The sequence below is a fragment of the Protopterus annectens genome, chromosome 4.part0, assembly GCF_019279795.1.
Source record: "Protopterus annectens isolate FY-2018-M chromosome 4.part0, PAN1.0, whole genome shotgun sequence".
Classification (NCBI taxonomy): Eukaryota; Metazoa; Chordata; order Ceratodontiformes; family Protopteridae; genus Protopterus; species Protopterus annectens.
Window position 1 is genome coordinate 625692785 of NC_056733.1, and position 16329 is coordinate 625709113.

The 16329-nt window shown below is 42.0% G+C and overlaps 1 protein-coding gene across 1 annotated transcript in view; it reads right to left on the reverse strand.

Moving 5' to 3' along the window:
• CIT (citron rho-interacting serine/threonine kinase) overlaps positions 1–16329 on the reverse strand; it is a 3433971-nt gene that overhangs the window by 2084145 nt on the left and 1333497 nt on the right. The window contains exon 17 of the mRNA XM_044069760.1: positions 10631–10756. Coding sequence (XP_043925695.1) covers positions 10631–10756 — 126 coding nt within the window. The remainder of the gene's footprint in view (positions 1–10630; positions 10757–16329) is intronic.

A 16329-nucleotide genomic window follows, 5' to 3' on the forward strand; every position in this document is an offset into this window, starting at 1 on the left:
TAGCTTTGGTTCATTTGATCAGGAACTGGAATTCCTTATTAGGTTTACCAAAAATGTACTGACATCTTGACAGATACATTTGTTATTAAATGTACTTTTTTTTTTTCTTTAACTATACAGCCCACTTATATTTGAGTTCCACCATTGGGGGTTATTTTTAAATTTGGCAATGTATTTACTTTGGATGAGGATAGATGCATCTATTCACACATGCACAGAATTTGGTGGTAAATGATTCCACATACTCAGTGGGGTCATCAGACTGTAAGGGGATGATAAATTTAGCCAGGTCATCTGCATATTATCCGAAAACTAAGGCATTTGAAGATGCTTCTGGTTGCAGTCTTATGGTAAATGTGACTGATTTATGGTGCTATTTGACTAGGAAGGAAGTTACAAATGGTGAGGAACAGGGTTATCTCATATTGGTGAGAATCAAGTCCAGGATTTTGTCTCCTCTTGGTTTCCAGACTAACTGGTACAAAGATTGTATTTAAGAATTCCAGAAATCTCTGTGCATACATACTGGGAGATATACAAGTTTCTCAGTTGAAGGATGGATAGCTGAAGTCCTCTTGGAGAATGGTGTTTGGCCTAAAGCATAGGTACTCCATACTAGTCAGGCGGGTGGTACAGGTTAAGGGAGGTACAGAGAGGGTCTTATAGTTAGCTATAATATGGTAAAGATTGTCGTTAATGGCAAGCTGAATGTGGAGGAGTTCCATGTCATTATTCTGTTTCACTGATCAGAACGTGAGATTTTGTTTTACAAATAAACAGACACTTTTGCATTTACTGCATTTTGGGTATGAACACATGGTAGCTGTTGAAATCTTACAGTGATAGGGGTGCACTCAACAGTCTTGATCTACATCTCTGTGATTCTGTGATGATGCATACACTGCTGCACTCCAGGAGAAGCTGTGCCTGTAGAGTTTTTTTTGAGGCTCCTAGTGTTGAGCAGCAATATTAAGAAGTTATGTACCTACCATAACGTTCCATGTTAGTTGTCTTCTCTCGCCTTCTTTCTTGCTTGATGGGTTCAGAGCCGATCCCTCGGCTCCGACTCAGCACTTGCTAAGCTCGAGAGTCACTTTTACCAGCTCGAGGCAGCCCCATATCCCATGATGCAAGGCGGTAAGTACCCAGATCTCGTTTGATGACAAAGGGCAATAGCACCAAGCATAAAATACTTCCCAAAGGAAGAAAGAAAACTTACAGATGGAAGAAGGACCAGGTCTGAATGGTCTTCAGCATAATAATTTCTTATAACAAGGTCTGTCCAGGCCAGGGGGAAGGAGGGAGGGTCAAGAAAGAAGGCGAGAAGACAACTAACATGGAGCGTTATGGTAGGTACATAACTTCTTAATGTTAAGTTGTCAATCTCGCCTTCATTCTTGCTTGATGGGACAGCGTCCTAGCACCTCTATCCTGGGTGGCTCAATGGAACAGACTCTTGAGGACTGTAGAGCCAAAACTGGCTCTGTCCCTGGAGGCCAAGTCCAATTTGTAATGGGAAACAAGTGTGAGGAGTGGCCCAAGTGGCCGCTGCACAAATAGTGTCTAAAGGAAGTCTAGCTTGAAAGGCTGTAGACGTAGCTAAGCTCCTAGTTGAATGTGCTTTAGGTTTTGAGCACAGCTGTTTTCCCCTGAGCAGATAAATTTCAGAGATGACCGAAGAAAGCCATCTGGACAAGGTCACTTTAGAAACAGGAAGGCCTTTTTTATTATCCGCATAGGAAACAAAAAGTTGATCAGATTTTCTAAATTTTTTTGTTCTGTCCAAATAATATCTAAGTTGACGGTGGACATCAAGATAATGTAGTTTTTGTTCAGCTCTGTCTGAATAGTTTGGGAAAAATACAGGAGATCAATGGATTGATTCAAATTGGTCTTTGAAGCGACCTTAGGCAAAAGGTCGGATTAGTTCTCAAAGATACTCTGTCTTTGTGAAAAACCAAATAGGGGGGTCGAACCGATAGAGCATGAAGTTCAGACACCCTCCTGGCCGATGTAATAGCCACTAGGAATAAAGTTTTCCAAGAAAGAAATTTCAGGGAACAAGAAACAGCTGGCTCGAAGGGGAAGAATCAAGGATGTCAGCACTAAATTTAGATCCCACTGAGGAGGAGGATTCCTGACTGGAGGCTTTAGTAGGAAAATTCCTTTCAAGAAGGCCCTGCAGAGCCTATGGGACATAATATTATGATCTGCCACCCGACATGAAAGTTGGAGATAGCAGCCAATTGAACTCTGACTGTGGAAGAAGAGGAGCCTGCATGAAAAATCTCTGCTAAGAAGTCCAGGACTGCCTGAATAGGGGCAGTGAAAGGATCAATATTTTTGGCCTTAGCCCAATAAGAGAAACGTTTCCATTTGCTTGTATAAATCCTCCTGGTAGAGGATTTTAACGAAGCTACTATGATGTCTCTAACAGGATTAGAGATCAAGGGAAGCCTGGCTAAGGAAGGAAGTGGAGCAACCATGCTGTGAGGTTGAGAGAAGGGATAGACCTGTGCAGCTGACCCGACTGGTGAATCAGAAGATCTGGCACTGGGTCCAGATGCCACGGCTGCACCAAAAGGTGATGATGGAGGAATGGGAACCAAACTTGTCGAGGCCAGTAAGGGGCAATGAGAATCAATTTGGCTCTCAAAACGGTAGCTTTCTGGATAACTTGAGGGATCAGAGGAAATGGAGGGAAGGCATAAAGAAGTCCCTGGGGCCAATCCTGGGTCAGAGCATCTCTGGGGGGATGGCCTGGTAGAGGGAAGAGACAGAAGAAGTCTGGACATTTGCTGTTTTGGGGAGTAGCAAAAGATCGCAACATGGGCGACCCCATTCCAGAAATATCTCTTCCGCTATAGATTGCTTGAGAGACCACTCGTGAGGCATGAGAATAGCTCTGCTCAATCTGTCTGCTACAATGTTGGTTTTCCCAGGGATATGCGTTGCTACCAGAAACCGATGAGAGGAGATCGCCCATTGCCATAGTCTGAGCGCTTCTCGACACAAGGGGTAGGATTTGGTTCCGCCCTGTTTGTTGATATACCAAACTACAGACATGTTGTCTGTGTGGACTGCAATTGTCCCTACGGGAAGAAAGTCGTTGAGGGCTTGCAACGTTAAAAGCACTGCTCTCATCTCCAGGACATTTATGTGCAGATGGTACTCGAGCGGCTGCCACGTCCCGTGAACCATCCTGCCCTGATAATGACCCCCACCCGATCAGGGAGGCATCCGTGGTGACAGTGGCTATCGGGGATGGGGGTACAAAGTACCTGCCTTGGTGAACCTGAGGAGATGTGATCCACCAAGCAAGATGATCTTTGCAAGTTTGTGTCACCAGAATCTGGTGGCGCATAGGAAGTTGTTGGTGCGACCACTGTGTGAACAGCATCCACTGAAGAAGGCATGTAGAATCGAGCCAGGGAAGAAGAGTAATGGCCGCAGCCATGAGGCCTAATACCTTTAGAACCATTCTGGCCTGTACTTTCTTGTTGGCCAGAATGATCCTGACATGACTCTGAATGTCTGAAACTCTTTGATCTGTAAGGGTAGCTGACATCCGAACAGTGTTTAAGTTTGCGCCTATGAAGGTAATAGACTGGCAGGGCGATAAGGATGACTTTTGAAGTTGATCGAGATGCCCAAATGAGAACAAAGATTTATTGTGTAATCCCTGGCTTGTATAAGCTGATGCCTGGTGGTGGCTGACAGGAGCCAGTCGTCGAGATACGGAAACACCTGGAATCCTTGGCGTCTCAGGTGAGCCGTGACCACTGCCATGCATTTGGTGAACACTCTGTGGGCTGTAGTGAGACCAAAGGGCAGGGCTCTGAACTGGAAATGACTGGACCCCAGCCGAAAGCGGAGAAATCTCCTGGAGCGTCTGTGAATTTTGATGTGATAGTACGCATCCTGAAGATCTACTGAGCACATCCAGTTGTCCTTCTGCAAGAAGGGCAGAATTGACTGAAGAGTGACCATTCGGAATCTTGTCTTCCTCACAGACTTGTTGAGTCTGCTGAGATCCAATATTGGTCTCCAGTCTCCCGTCTTTTTGGTAGATTCCGGGCTCTGAATGGTCTGTTGTAACTGGCTGAATGGCTCTTTTTTGCAGTAGTTTTGAGACTTCTAACTCTGCAATTTCCCTTAGACCGGGTGGTACATCTGGAAGGGAATTTGAAGGGAAAGGATTTTCCTCGAAAGGAATTATGTAACCCTTGGATATGATCGACTGTACCCATCTGTCTTGAGTGAGGGAATGCCAGGCTTCTGGGTACAGTGATAATCTTCCCCCGACTGCCTCCAAGGAGGGACAGCTGGGCAACATCTCAGGGATGCTGAAAGGGCTTGTCAGAGAGAGGCTCTCTGTTTCCCTGGTTTTGGACCCCTCTGCCTCTAGAGGCGTCTGTTGTTGTTACCCCCTCTGCCTCTAGGGGTAAACTGACCACGTGAATCCGGCATGACCCCTTGGGATTTGCGGAACCACATTTTGCCACCCTTCTGTCCTTTGGGGTAAGGTCTAGAAGGGGTGGAAAAACGGACTCCTACAGCAGAAAGAGTCTTGCCGTCCTGCTCGCACCTGGTCAAAGTTTCCTTCACCTGAGGGCCAAACAAAGCTGACCCATCAAAGGGAGAATTTGTGAAGGATGCCTTAAAGGGATCTGCAAAGTCACATAGCCGCATCCAGGCTTGGCGTCTAAGAGCCACACCTGTACCTGCGGCTCTACTCGCTCCATCAACAGCATATGATATTAGCCACATGGAGGAGTTTGCAATGGAATTAAGGGTTCCTAGCTGCGAAGCAATTTTTTCTTGAGCTCCTGCAGCTGTAGGATCCTGTACTACTTCACCCAGCTCCTTAAGGATATCCCTCTGGAGTCTGGTGAAGTGACATAGGTAATTCAGCGAGCATAGCAAAGGTCGCTGAGGAAAACATCCGCTTACCGCACCTATCCATGGTCCTAGAGTCCTTATTAGGAGGATGGACGGTGCGGAAGGATCTGCAAGTTCCTTTTTGGTGGCAGCAGCCACCACCATGGCATCAGCGGGGACACCCTTAGTGAGGAATTGCTTGTCAACTGGGGCAGTGATAAATTTTGAAGGCCTCCTAGGGACTGGCTCTACAGAGTCAGGAGCTGCCCATGCCTTTCGGGCAATAACCTGCATATGGGGGTCAAAAGGCGGAGACACCCAGGAGGTGGAGGGCCGAGATCCAAACGCCTCTAGGTATACTGACTCATCCTCAGAGGGATTGTTGGTGGGCCAGTTTCCCCTCTGTTTAAGGAGTTCTAGGATGTCTGAGAAGGAGACATCCTCAGAGGGGGATCTAGGGGATCCCTCTGACTCATCAAAGTCAGTATCTGAAGTGATAGACTCGGGGGAGTCTACATGTTTCCTCTTACAAGTCCTCTTTCTAGGAGGATCTCCCGAAACATCAGGAGAATCCTCGGAAGAGGGGGAAATTCCCAATGGGGAAACCTGAGGCGGAGGATCTCTGGGTCCTGTAGCAAGAGAAGTGGCAGAGATGTCAACAGGCACTATAGAGGGAGGAGCTAAGGGAATAGACTGCTGACTGATACCAGTGGCCAGCACACTCTTCATCACCTCGAATGCTCCCCTCCCAGGCAGGTCCGAGAGAACCCGTTCGAAGAACTAGGAACTCCAGGGACCACCGAAAGGGAAGTCTCCGAGGCAGATGGAGCCGAGCTCACCAAGGCCGAGGCTCCAAGGGGAAGAGCGGGTTCGGACAAGGGTCCGATGCCACTCACCCCCTCGGAGGAGACCATGGAAGCCCGACCACGAATCCCTCTAATGAAGGTCTCAAGAGGAGATAAGAGTAGAGGCTGAAGGAACAGAAGGGGTATCTGTCCTCCAGCCGTAGCAGTAACCATTCGAAGACTCCAACTCCAAGCTCTGGGGTAGAGTTGAAGGAGGAACTGTAACGGGTGTGGACCAATAGTCGTCTGTTGAGACGGACTATGTAACATTTGGGCCAGTGCCTGTGACTTAAGTAATCTACTGACCACTCTCTCTAAGTCATGGTCAGAAAGCCTGGATGACCTTGAAGATCGGCTCCGGTGGCTCCGTTCGAAGGAGAGGTGAAGCCGAGCCGAAGTATCGGCTCCAAGGAAGGAGACCTCGACCTCTTCCTGGAAGGAGCCATCGGAACCGATGAAACTATAGACCCTGTCGGAGCCGACAACTTATCGGAGCCGACAGGTAGCCTCGATGCATCGGCTCCAGCCGGAGCCGATACAGCCACAAAAGTAACGGTGTCGGAGCCGATCGGAGCCGACACCGATGCCTGTGCCACATGGTGGTCGGAACCAAGTGGTCGATGCAGAATCGGCACCGATAGCCATCGGTGCCGAAGGCTTGGTTAAGCCAGAATCGGCTCCAGCCGGAGCCGATCTCGACTCAGAACGAGTCGGAGCCGAGGCCGCAGGCTTTGACATAGAAGCCTGGGCCTTGGAAGACTTGCCAGTCTTAGGTGGAGCCGACTTAGCCGGAGAGCCCTCCGGCTTAAGAATGCCCCTGAGTATTAACTTGTTTCTTCTTTCCTGCAGGACTCTCTGGCTGAAAGAATGACATATAGCACAGGAGTCCTGCAGGTGAAGAGGCCCCAGGCAATAAAGGCAAGAAGTGTGACCGTCTGTCAGAGACATCTTCTGACAGCACGAGTCACACTTCTTAAAGCCTGAGACCCTCTCCTTTGACATGGTGTTTCACAACACACACACACACCAGTCAAAGAATTAAATTAAATAAAATACCAAAAGGTATTACTAGAAAAAACACACACACACACCCTAACAGGGGGGGATGGGATGGGTAAAGTTTAACTAAAAAAATTAGTTGAGACAGGGAATTTTCTGTCAGAAAATCTTTATAATTAACTTAAAACTAAAAATTAAAGGGTTTTTAGCAAAAAGGGGCTAAAATATCAAAGTAGTGAATCACTTACCAGGAGCTGGTAAAAGGAGGACCTCATAAGCGAAGCGGCAAACGAGATCTGGGTACTTACCGCCTTGCATCATGGGATATGGGGCTGCCTCGAGCTGGTAAAAGTGACTCTCGAGCTTAGCAAGTGCCGAGTCGGAGCCGAGGGATCGGCTCCGAACCCATCAAGCAAGAATGAAGGCGAGATTGACAACTTAACATCTTTATGTTATCCGGATATTGTTTTATTAAATTGGAATTTGTGTACTCATGTCACTATGCAATCTGTGAAGTTCATAAAGGTGTAACGAAAATAAAAACACAATCAATTAAATCCAGACTATCCAGGGATCTTGACCTGAAAATTTCATGTGACTTTCATTAAGCAGTAGTACCTCCTATACAGAGCCAACAGATAGTGCCAATATACTGGCCGACAGATTCAGTACCCCCCCCCCAAGGACCAATCACAATACCAGTAGATTGCCATGCACCCAGTATTACTGCTGCACAAACTAAAACAGCACTGTCCAAGGCCAAGGATACAGCTTCTATGGGAAATGACAATATCCCTGTCTGCGTTCTACACGAACTATAGAGTGAACTGACACCTCACCTGTGTGCCCTGTTCAATCACAGCCTCACCTCAGGCTTCGTCCCTACCGAGTGGCGCACTGCTATAGTCATCCCTCTCCACAAAGGAGGAGTGACTACAGACCCTGGGAACTATTACCCCATTCGCCTGACAAGTGATATGCAAAGATATGGAATGCATCATCATGGACCTAATAAATAAGAATATAGGGAATCTCCAAACTCTGGATCCCACACAGTTTGGTTTCGTGAAGGGTAGATCATGCCTGCTCAACCTGGTCGACTTCTTTGAGTCAAGTCACCAGAGCTGTGGATGAAGGCAAGGTGGTTCATACAGCCTACCTTGATCTGGTTAAGGCCTTTGATACCATTCCCCACTCAGGAATCATAGAAAAACTCACTAAGCTAGGCATCAACTCCTATATCAAAAGGTGGGTGGTTGCAAACTGGCTCACAGATAGACCCCACAGTGTGAAAGTAGCTGACACCAAGTCAGACTGCTGACCAGTCACGAGCGGAGTCCCACAGGGTTTGGTCCTGGGTCCTCTCCTGTTTGGTATCCACTCAGAAACGACTGCTGTCAGAACCATGGCCTTAAACTCAATGCCAAAAAAATGTGTCATCCCCTTTGGGAAAAACCCAGTTCCCATGAACTGCTACATCAATGGTAGTCCACTGAACATAGAAGGCGTTATAAGAGATCTGAGAACACAGGTTGACAGCAACCTCTCTTTTGACCACCACACTGCCACTGTGGTCAGAAAGTCCTTCTATATGGCACATCTCATTAAGGGTTTTGCATCCAGGAAGAAAGAGGTCATTCTCTCCCTCTACTCTTCCCTCATTAGGCCAGTCATCGAGTACAATGATCCATTTGGTATGTACCTCACTAGACACCTGCAAGAACTGGAGAGGCCACAAAAGTACCACACAAAGAGGATCCTAGGCCTTAAACACTTGTCCTATATGGACGGACTCAAAAAAACTCCAACTATTCTTTGTCTCACATCGCCTACTTAGAGATGATCTCTGCTTGACGTATAAAGCTGTCTGACCCAACTCTTTTAGAAATGCTACATCTAAAGAAATCCCAATCACTCCACACCACACGCTCCAGAGACCTCAACATCACTACCACAATCAACAGAACGTGCAGGAGGGACAGGTTCATAACCCAGAGACTTCCCATGCTATGGAATAGACTTCCCATACATGTCAAACAGAGCACCTCACTGGCCCTCTTCAAGAGAAATCTTGATGGGTGGATGGGAAATAGAAAATTAACCCTGGGGATCACTCCAGTGGCTCTACTCGACAGAGGCACTGGAAACTACGGTTGGGTGGCACGATCCCAGGGTAATCCTATGGGCTAGGCTTGTAAAAGCTACAGGGCCATTAGCGTAGGTACAACACCTATGAACCTATGAACTACCATTTAAAACTGGGTTAAATTCAAGGCAGAATGCCCTTCAGAAACTTAAAATGCAATGTTCAAAACAGCTGCAAGCAAGTGTAGCTTTCAGTTTTATTCAGTGTAAAAAGACCATCAAAAAACAAAAGAAATATAACCACATATATTATGTGATTTTAGGACTAAGAGAGAATGTATATGTTTTACTTCTAAATAAACATGCTCTTTTTATAGTTTTTTTTTTTTTTTTTTTTTTTTTTTTTTTACATATTAAGGCATAAACATAGTATCAACTAGGGTATTAACATTGTCCCCATCAGATTCCACATCATTTTCTGAAAGAGAAAAGTCTCTAGCTGAACTAGCACTAGAGACATGTATGTGAACACAGCCACCAGAATTAGCTGTCTTCATAACACTCTTAGCCATGGAAACAACATCAGCTTTATAAACAGCTATAATCTGATTACTGGCTGTAAGATAAAGCTTCTATTTCTTTTTTCTTGTGAGCTTCACCACTACATAAAATATCTGGACACAGTGAATTATGTCTCTCAAGAGGTTCCTTACACCAGACCACTACTGCACCTAACAGGTTGGTTCTTCAATAACTGTACCAGTTACTGGAACAGCACCACAGGATGCATGTAATCCCTGTCTCATAGTGGTCAGCAAAGCTACACTAGAGGGAAATGGGACAAAAGGTAAGTGGTTTGTGGGCCAAGAAGTGGCCCCCGACAGAATTAACTGTAGGCTGAGGCATATATATATATATATATATATATATATATATATATATATATATATATATATTTTTTTTTTAGGTGAAATCGGATTTGATGGAGGGTACCATAGTTAGGCTCCATCAAGTCAGGGAACACCAGCCAGAATCAAAAACTAATTGAAGAACACAGTTCTTATGCAGGATGAGACTTTACGCATGATTCATTACATTCTTGGAAAGTTAATGAATTGTATGTGTGTATTTTTAGTTTGTTTTTTAACACATTTTTTTGGAATAAGACAACACAGACTCTGAGTTCTTCAAAAAATGTCCTCTAAAAAAGGTTGTAAAAAACTTTAATTTATTTGAACATTCAGTTGGCATATTTTTAAGCATAAGCACTTTAAATGTGATTTATGAGTTAATTGCAGAAGTTACTTAAGACAAATGAAAGGGTGGTTCCAATTATTCTGAAGAAGTTTGTGAACAGTATAAGGACGGATGCACAATGTACTATTTCGAATTTCATATTGTTGGATTTTGTTGTCAAAGTCCTGTGTTTATGGTCTTGTGATTTTTATTAAATGTTTTGTGTTGACTGGTTGGATATCGGTTAATCGCCGTGGTTTTCTCCAAGAGCAGATACATTTGATTGCTGGTTTAGCTCTGCACTACCAATCTTTTTGGTTGTTACTCTGGCAGAAAAAGACTGAACACTTCCCTGTCAAGATATGCTCAGACAATCAGCTGTCACAGGAAGTCCGATAATTTTTAAAGCTGGTCAAATAACCCAAAATGCCAGTGAAGGAGTAGAAATGATGAACATGCACAATTTTTTAATATACCAGCTTCATATTTTGGAATTTACAGTCACAAAATTAAGTTCTAATCTGAAAACAGTATATAGCACAGGCGCCCTGGGAGCATATGTCTTTTTCTCTTGCTCTGCTTACCATAATCTTTACAGCCATTTGCTGAATCTGCTGGGATTTAGTCTGTATATCTTCCTTCAGTTTGTTTTCTCTTCTCTCCACCATTTCTAATCTTTTCAGCTGATTCTCCAAAGACCGTCGCTGCTCCTATGGAAAGACAGAAATAAAAGTCGCCATTAATGAGTCAAATATGCTCCATCAAGAAACTAAGTTAACTTTAAATGATAAACACTGTATCTTCCTTTACAAATATCAATATGTAGGCATTAATTGACTTTTTCTGTTTCTCTCTTTTTCATTTTTTCTTTTGGGGGGGGGGGGTCCCCCATCATCCACACAGCTTTGTGATCTCATCAGAGTTGCTGCAAGAGCTTTTTCTCTCAAAATCAAAGCTTCTAGTTAAATGTATTTTGATAGCGCGTATTTTGCAGCATTCAAGTATTAACCTTAACTGGTACACCAGACAAACAATGTACTAAGCTTTCACTGCAGTGAAAGTGCTGCTAGTTATCTCAGACACAAACTGATTGACCGATTCATTTTCAGATTCCACCTCAATTAATTGATACAACTAACCTATAGGTTTCAACACAAACTGTGCACAAATATAGGATCAGACATTTTATAGGTGACAAAATGGGTTACATTCCTTTGATCAAAAAGACAAAATATTAAAAGGCTGTTGTTGCAGTCTCAAAATATGGAAAACTCAAATACCAAAAACTGTTGGGATTTGTGGGATCAGAATTTTGCTCACTCACCTGCTGTACAATACCAGGGTTAGTATATATAAGTCACAGGGAGTTTGGCAGTGCCCCCCCATGTATAAAACAGTTTTTATTTGATTTTTGATTATTTAGTTTTCGATTATATAGTTTTTTGACAAAATGACATAGAACGAGTAAAGAAATCACCAGGGCTTCAGTCATTTTGGTAAAAGTAATTGCTACATCATTAAATACTGGATTTCAAAATGAGGACAGCTCATCCATGATCTAGCCAAACATGAATTAATAAGTAGCAATCATACTGTGTGATTTACACTGCAAGCAGAGATATTCCCTGAAACACTAAATGACTAGCAAGACATTAACAAAAGAGACCATATGGCTATTTTTCAAACTACAGAAGATGAACAGAGTTACTGCAAAACAATAGCAGGCATGAGCATGTGAAACTGCAAGCCACGTCTCTCTCAAGGTCCCCAACATTTGGGTCTTTAACCTTCCCTCTTTGTGGTTACTTATACTATGTCAAACATTTTAAAAATCCTGGCTTCTGACTCGACTGCTAGCTTATCTCTGGAATACCATGGCTACTAAATGTAAGACTGTGTGACAGCATGATATTAAACTGCACATTTATTAACTGACAAAGCCAAATGCACTACTAGAAAAAGAGCTGCTCTCCATTTCATTCATGAAGTATAACATTTCATTGGACACTTTTGCCTCTATAACTGCAATAGGCTTCAAAGCTCCTAAATCAGATCTGCAGATTTAACATGCAATCTCCTCACTTAGAACACCTGAGTGTTACCTTTGCCAAAGCTAAGTCTTATATTTTATTTAATTTATTTATTTAGACATTTGACTACCGGGAATGTCCGGGTAGGAGCCCATTTTCAGTGGAGGCCAGGGGGAAAAACTCCATAGTATAAAAAAAAAAATGTAAGAATAATTTTACAATCTTAAAAAAAAAAAAAATACAAAAAATGACTACAGTTTAAATAATTATAGCAAATGATGCATAGCAATTACAACTAACACTGCATTCTGCTCTCTTTATTACAAATTTATTTACATGAAAGACTGGTGCACCATAGGCACCTTTCAATAAATAAAACATCAACAATCAACCCAAACTAATCCATCTCCAGTCCTTGATGATGATAGCATCAAGTATACAATGCAGTGCTTTACCAAAGCCTTTTCTTACTGAACTCCTTGACCTTGACTGTTAAGAAATCACATACATTTTCTAGGTCTTAATCCCATCTGCACCCTCATCCCTTGGCAAATTTGTGTAGCTGTACAGAGTGGGACTCCTCAGCATTTACATTTCTTGATCTAAATGCATATGAATCCTGCCCATACAGTGTAGCTTACTGGGGGCGTAAAACCAATAGTAAGGTAAAAGAATTCCTCCATATCTAAGAACACTCAGTCTGTGACTATGGTGCACATAATTTTGCCTGATAAAGTTCAGTAAGATGATAAACTTGTACTTAACCATTTATGCAGTTTCCATCCAGCTTTCTTTTATCGGTGGTATCATATCTGTACTGCTTTTGCTGTAACAGCTTTTTTTTTACTCCACCCACCACAGTGGAACCATCAAGCCACCTCAGACAGCTTCATCATCCTCCCCAAAGTCAATTCATGGCAAAGCCTCAGTGTTCTCCTTAATACGGGAGTTTTCCATAATGGGAGAGCTCCATTTCTAATGCAGGTTCAATTAGACTAGGTTACCCACCAGCAAAATGGTGAGACTTGCTGCTAGAGGAGTCATCTGAGTGGACGATTTTATACTGGCCTATTTCCCTATCCCCAAGTGCCAGTGCTACCTTTATGAAAGCTGGGCAGTCAAAGAGAAAACCTTGCTGAGAAAAATCAGTACCACACATCACAAAACAATGCATTATGACTGCCCATGTCCCTTTTTAAAATGTTGTAGCAGATGCATTTTTCTAATTAGCCTAAAAACACCCAACCTTGAAGCAGATTAGTAGATATAAATTTATCCCTAGAAGCTAAAGCTTTCATTTCCATAGCAGACAAATGAAAAACAGAAACATCTGCTATGTTTTTTTCTATAATCAACAATAGCAATGCACCCCATTTCTCATCCCATTTCTGCTCTCTCTCTCTCTCATTTCTTTAATCCAAGTCTCACCACTAGTTAACATTACCTAAGCTGGGATAAAAAGCCACTGTAATGCTGTTACACAAAGATGGCCCAACTACAGAATCTGATAACTACAGACCAATTAGTCTCACTAGCGTCATCCATAAAACTGTGAAATGCATTATCTCAATCCTCATTAAACTAGACATTGAAAAATCTCTCACCCAGGACCCTCATCAATTCAGCTTTGTCAAAAGCAGGTCCTGTTCTCCTTAACCTCATTAATATCTTTGAAATGTTCACTGAAGCAGTGGATAGTAATTCTGCAATACACAGAAATATCTGGAACCAAAAAAATATAGGCATTACTGACAGACAATTAAATGTGAATCTAAATACAGTGCTTCTGCTATCCAGCTCCATGAGATCACCAAAAGAGGCATCTTCATTGGGGGAATTTGCAGACCCATTTCCTTTCTCGAGGTTGGTATTCTCAAGTGAGAGATTCCTCCATACAGTATATTATGCAAAGGATGGCTAAATGGTTCACTGGCAAAACTCACATGGTTACACCTACATGTAACACTTCTGAAAGCAAACTTGCCAATGGTGTACATTAGTACTCTCTATTTGGCATCGGGTTCTTAAACCTTCACACCAACATTTCTGGCCCACTGTTATCTGAGTTTGCAGACCACGGTAAATTGAGCGTTATTTATTCCTCTACTGACAATTATGCCAACATAAGACTAAGTTGTTAATCGATGCAAGGACACCAGTATCAAAAATGCAGTTTAGTTGATTTTGGTGCATTTAATATTTCCATATTATACCATACAAACGGCACACCCCTCTATCATTTAACCATCATGTCTCCAAAGGGGTTCAGTAATCCCTTCCAGATCAGTTAATTTCCAAAGCCATTTCCACTAGATCAAAAACATTTAAATTCTCCTTTATTCATCTGTCATCAAATCCAGTACAGACCACAATGTCCTTTTTGGCATGTACTTTTTGAAACATCACTGAAATTGAGAGACTTCAGAAACTCCTGGCTAAAAAGATCAATGGCCTCAAGACACACAGCTATCTGGACAGACTTGACAGCTCTCCCAATGCATTTGATCACTTATAGAACCTTAATAGTAATCTGTATCTATCTATCTTTTTGTGCCATAAAAGACCTGTCATTGACTTCTTACTCTTTCACAGAAAAAAAAAATGAAAGTTATGTATTTCCCATAACAATAGATCTATGTTGTCGGTTTCCATACAGTTTAACCTGTGGGTTATTGGATCCAACTCAGATCTGTGAATATGTAAGCGTAAAATAAAAAAGAACACCACGAAACCACAAAAGCACTTGCACAACTCTAAAATGTTCATAAAAGTAAAGTGTTATAATATCTGTGCGCAAGTGCTACCTATGCAGTCTCAATGGTAAAAAGTCCCAGTACACGATGTACACATACTCCATAATTCAGCCAGAAAAAATCTATGAATGAAGCAAAATCCTCGTCTCTTCAGACCATAAAATGAACTTTATGAAGATGCTTCAAATTCCATAAGGTAGTACTTTCCAAAAAAGACAAAGCAAACTGTCGACCACAGTTTATTGTAGAAAATAAAAGGCAGGTGAGCGCTTTCGCTTGTCAGCTTTATCAAACCATAAAATATCATTAAAAACCTATAATATATATATATACCCTTATGTGTAATCAATTAATCAATTAACAAAAGGTAAAATGAATTTCTTAAAGAAACAAGCTCACTTATTCACAAGAATAAACATATACCTAAATAAATAGGCACTCTATTATTAAACAATATAACAAATTTTTTAAAATATATATAATATATTCTAGGATAGTCTAGCATGTATTATAAAATACATAAATAAATCAAAGCAACGGGCATTTGAATTAGCAACCTTCATTTACTAAAATTCAAGCCCTAAATACATATCTCTAGCAATAAACATAAAATTTAACAAGAGAGCCTACCTTATATAAAAAATCTAAAATATATATATTTGCACAAATACATGTATCTATCACTATCTGATTAATGTTTAAACCTTCTTTGCTTTAGTTTTGGTTTTAATGGAACTTTATCATTCAGTCCTGGATAATGATGTGCCTGTAATCTAATAATCCAGTCTGCTTCTAGTTCCTCTGTCCGATTCCCAATATCTCCTCTTCTTATACTAGGTATATTAATATGTATAATCATGAAATTAAATACATGTTGAGAGCCTTCTTCCAATGCATGTTTAGATAGAGCATTCACTTCTGACTTGATTTTAATTTGATATAAATGCTCCCTAATTCTATTTTTAAACTTCCTATCTGTTTTACCTACATAGAATGCTCAACTGCCTTTTATTTTCTACAATAAACTGTGGTCGACAGTTTGCTTTGTCTTTTTTGGAAAGTACTACCTTATGGAATTTGAAGCATCTTGATAAAGTTCATTTTATGGTCTGAAGAGACGAGGATTTTGCTTCATTCACAGATTTTTTCTGGCTGAATTACGGAGTACTGTGTACATCGTGTACTGGGACTTTTTACCATTGAGACTGCATAGGTAGCACTTGTGCACAAATATTATAACACTTTACTTTTATGAACATTTTAGAGTTGTGCAAGTGCTTTTGTGGTTTCGTGGTGTTCTTTTTTATTTTACGCTTATATTTTTACTACTGTGAACACGCGAATTGACTATGGCAGCAGAACAGCATGAAAGTATTGAACTGCCCTATAATCCTACCGCTGTTTTAGACAGTAGAATGGTACATCCTAGACTCCAGCAGTGCGTAGCTGCTGACGTCAATCCGTTTCTAGAGCTGGAGCTAGTAACTGCCAGGAATGGCG